This window comes from Athene noctua, chromosome 28, assembly GCF_965140245.1.
Source record: "Athene noctua chromosome 28, bAthNoc1.hap1.1, whole genome shotgun sequence".
NCBI lineage: Eukaryota > Metazoa > Chordata > Aves > Strigiformes > Strigidae > Athene > Athene noctua.
This window is the reverse complement of record NC_134064.1, coordinates 6578153-6586980: the sequence shown is the minus strand read 5'-3', so window position 1 is coordinate 6586980 and position 8828 is coordinate 6578153. Positions and strand designations below refer to the sequence as shown.

General features: G+C 64.3%; 1 protein-coding gene across 1 annotated transcript; it reads right to left on the bottom strand.

The window, feature by feature from the left end:
* Window positions 1–923: 923 nt before the first annotated feature.
* LOC141971198 (indoleamine 2,3-dioxygenase 2-like) lies at window positions 924–8257 on the bottom strand. Its single transcript, XM_074928365.1, has 10 exons — window positions 8159–8257; window positions 6843–6938; window positions 6164–6283; window positions 5860–5978; window positions 5509–5523; window positions 4960–5059; window positions 4613–4730; window positions 4100–4151; window positions 2247–2395; window positions 924–1628 (listed from the first exon to the last, which is right to left on the bottom strand). Exons 1-10 carry the CDS (start codon window positions 8255–8257, stop codon window positions 1264–1266), a joined length of 1233 nt encoding a protein of 410 aa, XP_074784466.1. The 3' UTR covers window positions 924–1263.
* Between the last annotated feature and the right edge of the window lie 571 nt (window positions 8258–8828).

The window sequence follows — 8828 nt, the reverse complement described above, 5'->3', positions numbered from 1 at the left end:
CAAGGAAACCATATGTCCCCGCGTCCCCCGCCACCGCACGGTGCTGCTCATCGTGAAGGGAAGCCTGTGCGGGCCCAAATGTTGCAGCTTTGCCCCCGTGGCCTCCCGAGCCCTTAATCAACCAGGAGCCGCCGTGAAGTTGGCACTGGAGGGTGGAACCTTGCGCCTGAGCGCGGCACCTCCAGAACACCAGCTCGACACCCCGTGCCTTCCCTGCACGCTCTGCTCGCTTCTCTCCCCGCTGGGTTTGAGCGACTTTGGCGTCGTTCCGGCGACTGGAGAGCTGGGGGGTGTCAGCAGTGTCCCCCGTGAGCCCGGGTGGTCCCGCTGCAGAGGCAGCGCCGTGAGATCTCGGAGCGGGGATCCCAGCAGACAAAACTGTCTCACAGAAACGAGTGATTGTGAAGCACCAGGCGAGGCTCTGGCTTTCGGACTGGACCCCCGGTCCTTCCCAGCCCCGGTATCACCGCATCGGGCTGGCAGGTTCGATGAGCTGATGCTGTCGGGGACCCACGGGGGACCGAGAGCTCCGGGCACGGAGCAGACGCGCGTGTCGGGCGGCAGAATGAGGGGCTGGGGGGTGTGGGGGGAGAGGAGCCGTGCCGGGCTGCCAAAGGCTGTGGGGGGCAGCGGGAAGCCCCATACGGCGACCCTCTGCGCCCCGCAGCCCCCAGCACTCACCGCCGCCCTCCCAGATCCCGGTCCCGTTTGATTTTACCTGCCCCCCCCGCCCCGTTCCTCTGGTGCTCGGGAGCGCGTCTGCGGCGGAACCAAAGGCAGGTTTCTGCCGCCACCTCGCGATGGAGAAGGGGCATGTCGCGATGGGCCGCGGCTTCGCGACTGACACAGGGCCCGGCAGCGCGGCTGGCTGGGAGAATCGCTGCTTTATTAGGCCCTGTGACCCCCGCCGGGGCGGGCCGGGAGCGAGCCTGGGGGGCCCGGCAAGCAGCGCTCGGGAGGACACGGCTCTTCCCGGCGCCTTGAGAGGATGCTGAGCCCATCCCGGAGCCGTGAGAGGGTGCTGAGCCCATCCCGGAGCCGGGGGAGGGTGCTGAGCCCATCCCGGAGCTGCACGCAGCCTTTTTGGGGTGACCAGCAGCACCATTCTCCTCCCTCGACAACCCGGAGCACGTCCCCGTGTCCCAGAGGGGCGCAAGCGGGACGGGGGCTGCCAGAGGGGGTTTTTGGCCGCTGCCAACACACACGGGAGACGTTGGGCCGCCTGCGCCCCTCCGAGCGGTGCCCTGCAAGCCTGAGGGCGGGTCAGGCGCTGATCACCCCCTCCCTCGTGGTGTCCCTGACGCTCTTTAGGAAGCTGAAGATGTGGGACCCGCCGGTCCCTTTGGTCTCCAGCGCGGACGGGGGCTTCCCCACGGCGGGGCCGTCGCCCGGCTCTGCCCGCCCGGCCTTGGCTTTGGCCGCCGCCACGGCGATGTACTTGGTGACGATGGTGATGTGGTAGGACCTGAAGTCTGCCAGGGCGCAGACGCAGCGGTTGAAAGCCGCGCGCAGCCGAGCGTCCCCCGAGGAGAGCACGTGCTGCCTCAGCGGCGGGGCACGGCGGATCTCCTCCACGAAGGCTCTGTGCGGCGGCGGCATGTACTGCCTCATCCTGCGCAGGAAGGCGCCTGCGAGACACCGGCAAGGGGGGAAAATCAGCTGTGGGTGAGGGGGCCTGACACCCCGACACGCAAAGAGCGGCCGGGCTGGAGCGCTGGTCTGCGGGGACCAGGGGTCGGCTGGTGCCCGCGCAGCCTCTGCCCTGCCCTCGCCGTTCTGCCTCCGTGCCTCCAATTCACTGAGAAAGAAAACCCCGATTAGGTCACTGCTGCATTGGGGCTGCTCTAAAGGCAGGTTTGAGCCCTTACTCAGCCTTTTGGCTTTGAGTTGGTTGTTGGGGTTTGTTTTGCTATTAGAGTGGTTTTGCTAATTCCTGACAAATATATTCTGGTGTGGGACAGACTTTGTGTACTGGCAGGATGCTGGCGGGCTCAGCTCCCCCGCTCCGTGCTCATCCGCAACCTCAGGCAAAAAGCTGACACGCAAAAAGCAAAGTCTGTCCCCTCTGGGAATTGGTAGAGGTGAGGAAGTTCCTGCCAGAGCCTCGTTTACAGACTTCCTCCCTAACGAGGGGGCAGAGCCTCGTCCCAGCCGGGCCCCACGAGGGCGAGAGGGGCGAATGTCCTCTCTGCTTTGGTTCTTCCCCACCCTTACTTGCTTGGGAACAAGGACCGTGTGTGACTCACTGCTCTCCTCGCTGTGGCGAATCCCCAGGAGCTCATCGAAGGCGTGAAGGACGGTGCTCTGGGCCGCGCTCCCTCCCGAGTAGGCCAGGGGCTCGTCGGACACCCCCTCGTAGACCAGACCCCCCGGCATGGCGGGGTTGTCCTTCCAGCTGCGCGGGGAGACAGAGCGGTCAGGCCGGTATCTGGGGGCTGCAAGAAGGGGCCTGGGCTGGCACGACTGAGCAAAACCTCCCCGACCCTGCCCGCGGGCCTCCTCCTCCTCCTCCTCCTCCTCCTTGCTCAGTGTCCTCGAACGCGAGAGCAGCTCGGAAATCAAACACCCCGCCGCGGTGCGTCACAAGGCCGTGGGTGCAGGGAGAGACCCTTAACTCTCCTTTGCCAGGGATCGCTGGGGGGCTCCGTGCAGTGGGGAGCACCCGTGGGGTGGCCCCATCTCCCCTCGGGCCCTGGCCCCGGCAGCTACCCCGTGGGTTTGGCACATGCCGAGCTGCTCTGGGGAACTTCTCTGGGCAATAACGGCAATAACTCCGTGACAGCCGGAGGCCCTGAGGGGAGGCCGGGTTGCCGCTGCGGCAGGTGGAGTTGCCAAATGCTCTTCCAAGCCCTTGAAGTTTGTGCTTTGGGTTTTTCCCTGTTCTTGCTACTCTTGATGCCTTTAAAGAGAGCGCAGGACAGCCTGCCTTTATTTATGTCAGCAGAGCACGAGCCTATAATGTGATTTCCTCCCTCTCATAAAGCTGCTCGTCCTCGGCGAGCCCGGGAACCGGGCAGCGTCGGTGCCCCCCCCATACACCATTAACTCACAGCCCCTGTCATCCGGCTTTATGTGCCTGTTGTGCAAAAATGGATAAATGCTCCCTCACAAATGGAAAGAGGAATTATGATTTCGGAGAGATAATGTGCCTGGCACGAAAACATCTCTTGACCTTCTGAAGAATGCACCGCTTCATGAAGCTTTTGGTGCTGGCTGCTAAGGCCGTTTGAATGCTGGAGGAGATTTTGCACAAAATGCAGAGAAAATAGAATCATTATCAAATACCATAATATTTTTAGCTCTCCCGGGGATGTATTTATAGTAACCTCTACTAGTGGGAAGTTCTTATAAGCAGAAGGGAATTTAAAAGGCATGTTTTTCCAGGCTGATGACCATCAAGACAAGGTCAGCTTGGATAAAAAATGAGAGAAACCTAATCAGGATGCATGGAACCTTTTGACTCAGGAATGCTGAGATACGCTGAGGAGAAATAAAAATAGAACCCCCCTGAGAATCCCGGGAGCAGAGCAGTGGGGATGCTCGGAGCCCCGCGGGGAAGAGGAGGGACAGCAAACCCACAGCGCCGGGCTCTCCTGCCGAGGTTCTGCTTTGCCTGTGTCGGTATTTGGGGCGGGATTGGGGTTTTTAATTAATGGGATTGTAATGGGGTAACAGCAAGAGGCTTGTTATAGATGTTTCCTTAACGTGCAGAGGGAAGAGACCCCACTCGGGTTCGTAGCTTTGTGTGTACAGTGTGCCAAGTAAAGAGGAATTAGTCTTCTGTCAAAACCGCTCGGGCCAAGAGCAGGAATGATTCATTTCTGCACAACTGCGGCTCTTGCGGCGCAGAGAGCGCGCCGGGCCGAGCTGGAGCGCGGGACGGAGAGACAGACCCCAGCCCTTGTCCTCCAGCTCCGCACGGGCGGATCGAGCACCTGGGAACTCCCTCGGGAGAGGGACAGCACCGTGTCACCCGTGGGGCCCCCGGACATGGCGCCGGTTCCCACCCTGAGCTGCCCCGTCCCAGCGCATCCCCTGCGCCCCCCGGCCCCCGGAGCTGCCAACGCGGTGGCTTTGGAGGGAAATGCGCCGCACTTACCCGGAGAGAAAGATCCGGATCACAGCGTAAAATACTGCTGGATCCACAAAGTCTAGGAGGAAATCAGACCGTAGGTGTTACGGCGGGCAAGAGGCAGTTAGTGCCCTCCGCCCCGGCGTTCCCCGTGGGGCAGCGCTCCCCCCGCAGCCGAGCTGACCCAACCCAGCTCCGGGAAGGACCCGGACAGAGTGGCCGGCGCGCTGCAGGGTGCTGGTGCCCTGTCCCTGCGGGGGCTTCCCCCGGCCGGGCTCCTCGGGCACAGCATCGCGGCTCAGAGCTGCGCAGCCCAACAACCCCCCACGCGTTACCCCGGGCCCGCTTGGGTGCTCAGACACCAGGTACCATCCCGGGAGCAGAGCTCCCCTCAATTTCTCCCACCTCCTCCCGCTCCAGCCCTCCAGAGACGCTTTACGGGCCAAGCGTGTGCGTGTTTATGCTAATGGCATCTGATGATCTCGAGCGCGCCCAGCGGCGTGAGGGCACGAGCTGCCTCCAGCTGAAGGCTGCTGGTACCGTGCATCCGGGCCAACGCCTTGGTCATGTCCCCGATGGCCTCCGCCAGCTCCTGCAGGGCCTCGTGCAGGGTCTCGTGGTCGAGCTGCAGGATGGCATGAATGGCCTGAACAATGGCCTGTGAGAGGAGAGGAGGAGGAGGAGGAGGAGGAAGAGGAAGAGGATGAAGGGTTGCAGAGGCTGGGATGTCTGCGTACAGCGGCTCTGAACACCCGCTGCCACCGACGCCAGCTCTGCCCCTTCCCCCAGCCCCCGAGCAAGCGTGTGGGGGTCGGGTACCCCCGGGGGTGCCTGAGGGCACTTTCTGGGTGAGCGAAGAGCCACAGGGCACGGCAGCGCCCTCCTACCTTAATCCCAGGCACAGCTGCCTTCTCAACCAGGAGGGTGACGAGGATGAAGCCGCGCAGGCTCTCTGCCCCCGGCAGCGAGATGATGGTGTCCAGGTTCCTGCGGAGCGGCCGCGCGGGGGTCACGAGGGCTCTCGCTCAGGGTTCCCCCGCGCAGCCCAGGGCCCGGTGAGCCCTTGGAGCAAAACCCTCCCGGCCGCAAGAGCCTCTTCTCTGCACCCCCGGCGGAGACGAGCTGGCACAGAGCAAAAGGGGCGAGGGGCTGCGTGGGCCTGAGGGATCTGCGACCCTCCCCATACACTCGCTGGGTAAAAGCCTGGCCCGTGAGAGCCGGGCTCTGCGTGGACTAGAGCAGCCCACGGTTCAGCCACGGTCACGCTTTGCTGTTGTTGCAGTGGCATTTGCGTGCCAAAGACTGAGCTGGTTTTGTTGTGCTCGTACATCAGGAGACAGGTTCAACCTAAGCAGAGCCCTGCAGTGTTGCAGTGCCAAGCCAATTCAAACAAAACCACTACTGTAAGAAAATAAATAAGCATCTTAAATACTTACTCGATTTCCAGAGGCCTGAAGGCATTCCGGTTATTGCCAGCAAACGCACAAGAAAAGGAGAGAGAAAGAGACGTTATAGGTTGTCTCAGCAAGGGGCCGTGCTGGGGGGGGGTGGGGGGGTGGGGGGGTGGATGAGCTCACGGCCCGAGGGCAGCCGGTTCCCCGCGGGCGCCTGCGTCTGCACCCGTGACAGCCCCCCAGTGACGGTGGGTTTCGGTGGGTTTTGGCAGAACAGGAGCGGTTTGGGGACCGTTTGTCTCCGTTGTGCTGGACGGGACCTGCTGAGGCTCATCGCTGTTGCCCCGAGCGCGGGAAGAGCCACGCTGGGCCCGGCTGCGATCGCCCGTTTACCCGTCGGGGTCCTTCCTCCTCCAGTTGGCCAACACAAAGTCCGCGTGGCAGAGGATGGGGGGAAGCCCGAGGGCCTGTGAGACCTCCCAGAAGGGGACTGCAAGATTTTGGGGCAGGACCTGAGGGGCACAAAGCAGGAGAAGACGGGGACACTGTCAGGCTGGTGAACGGTGCCTGTCTATGGGGCAGGAGGGGTCACGCTCCTGCTGCTGCCTCAGGAAAGAGGCTGCTCCCGCGGGATGAGCCCCAGGGGAGCGGCACCAGCCGCTGGAGCCCACGGGAAGCAGCTGCAGGTTGCTTTTACCTTCACGGTGCCCTCCTCGCCCTCCTGCCAGAGGTAGCCCATGGTGATGAAGCTGAGCACCAGGTGCGCCAAGTGCAGCTCCTCGCGCCCTCGAAGGTGCCGGGCGCTCAGCTGCGGCATCTGCCAGGGAGAGCCTCGGGAGCGAGGGGCACGGCAGGCGATGCCGAGGGCCCCCGCAGCAGGGGCTGCCCCGCCAGCAGGGGGACACACTCCTCCTGCCTCTCCTTGCCCTCGCCCTCGCCCCGCAGCCCTCCATTCCCTCCACGCCTGCAGGATTTCCTACAGTAAACCACGGGATTTTACTCCAAAAGGCGAGAGCGGCTGATCCCCGTGTGCCGGGGGGTCCGGCTGGGCCAGGGGGCTCGTGGAGCCCTGGGCTCCTCGGTGTGGAGCGTGGCCGGGACGAGCTGTGGCTCTCGTGACACCGAGGGTGGGTCCCTGCCGCCCTCGCTGTGCTCCGGCCCTCGCCTCAGCGGCCCCGCGCGCCCAGGACCGGCCCTGGGGGCTCTTTCTGTGCCACGTTAAGGCTTTGTTCTGCCCGGTGCTAGTCCTGCCTGCCCGGGTCCTTGCCAAGGACGTGGCTCTGCTCTCCGTTTGCTTTTCCATGCGTTTTGCAGACGCTGCTGCATCAGACCCAGGTGTGAGAGAGCTCCAGAGCCAGGAAAGGAAACTCGGGTACCTGGTGAACGTGGGAGCGGAGGCGGTGGCTGGCGATCAGCCGGGGCAGGTCGCGGGCGATCTCCATCCAGGGGCCGTAGGGCGCCGGCAGCTCTGTCTTGGTAGAGGGAGGCGGGGGAGGGCTGTTACCCGCAGCCTGGCTGCACCCCCCGCTGCAAGGCTGCGACTCCTCTCCCCCGGCTCCTGAGCGGCTCAGGGCTGCGTCCAGGGCTCAGTCTGGCCTCCGCGGAGCTGGATGTGGGGCTGTGCAAGGAGCAGGGATGGGCTGAGGGGACGAGGCAGCCGCCTCCCCTGTGCTGGGCCGGGGTGACACTCTGCTGCCATCCCCCTTCGCAAGACATCGGCGGGGGGGTGAGAAATGGGACCCGGGACACTCCGGCGTGGGCAGGTGGTGGGGGGGGGGGACAGGTCGCAGCACACGTGGCACTGCCAGTGCCAAGCCTGGGAAGAAGTCATGGGGTTAGAGGGGACGCGTGGGTTGGGAGAGCCGGGCTCTGGGGGGTGGAGGGGAGCACGTCCCTGTGCACCCGTGGGCCGGGGCCTTGTGCCGGCCACGGGATGGCCAAAGCGGCCGGTGCAGCCCCGGGGACGGGCCTGGCCCTCAGAGTCGCTGCGCGAGCGGCCGGAGCCCGTCGGTCCCGGGGGGCAGGGGAACCCCGTGCTGGGCTACGGGAGGTGCTGGGACGGGAGCAGGAGGGAACAGAGGGCTCGGAGATAAGCCCAGCCCTGAGTAAACTCATCGGAGCTGAGGCTGGTTGAGAGACAACACCCAAACCCTTCGGCCAAGCTCCTGCCTGCGAGGACGGGAGGGGGGTGAGCGCCGCCAGGCCGGGCTCCCACCATCCATCCGGCCTAACGGCTTGTGTCTGGTTCCCCATCTCGTGAGAGCAGCCTGTGAATTATCGGATGATAAACGCGAATCTGCCTGTCCCCGAGTGCTGCCGCTGGGAAGGGAGCCCGGTGATAAACGGCCCTGCTCCCGGCACGGGGATCTGCAGGCTGACTGCTCACCTCGTACTCCCTGAAATCCCGCAAAGCCAAGGCCGTGAGCATTGCAGAGAACTGCAGAGAATTGCAGAAAGAGAATTCCTTCTCTCCACCTGCCGCTTGCTGCAGCCAGTTTAATCATTTTTAAAGCGAGGGGTCTGTCCAACGAAACTAAGCCAAAAGAGCATGCGCCCTCCTCACCGCTTTTTACAAACTGTTATAGAGTAGCATCAAACTGAAGCCCAACCAGAACGCCGCTCACCAACCCCTCTATTTTCCTGTTTTCTGTCTCCTGTAGCGAGCAGAGGCGGCGGCACAGCCGTCTCCTACCAGAGGATGGGGAAGGAGGAAGCCGTACTCCTCGGAGAGCTGGAACCTTGCCAGTGCCAGAGGCAGCGGGGTCTCCTCGGCGCCGTCGCCGGGCTCCATCACCGGGCGCTGCCCGCAGGGTCGGGACGTGCTGGGGCTCGGTGGGACACGCGGCTGCCCCGGTATGTGCTGAGCCAGCGCCGCGTGCCCCGGCGCGGCCGCGTACCTTGTCCTGGGGGGAGCCAGCGCCCGGCTGCCCAATGGCCGGAGGGTCCGAGCAAACACGGTTAAAGGTCACCGATAAGGCGTTGTCGTGGAGCAAACTGTGATCCCCGTCCCCTGTCCCGCGCCAGGACCCCTCGGGGCTGCAGGGATGCTCCGGGCGCTCTGGGCCGCTCAGTCGCACTGACTCTGCAGCCGGGTTCCCCGGATCCCGGTGACACCAAACTCACGGCCGGGGAGAACTGAGCACCGGCCACATCTTGCCCGCACCCGTGGCCACCACAGGCCCCTGGGACGGCCCGGAGGGGCCGGTGTGCTGGTGGCACTGGGAGCTGCCGCGGCTCCCGTGGGGCTGCGTGTGACACCGCGGTGCCAGGGGACCTCTGTCCCTGCAGGAGCCACACGCGAGGCACACGGTGCCCCCAGGCTCGCGGGAGCTGCTGCCGCCGTACGCGCTGACAACGCACCC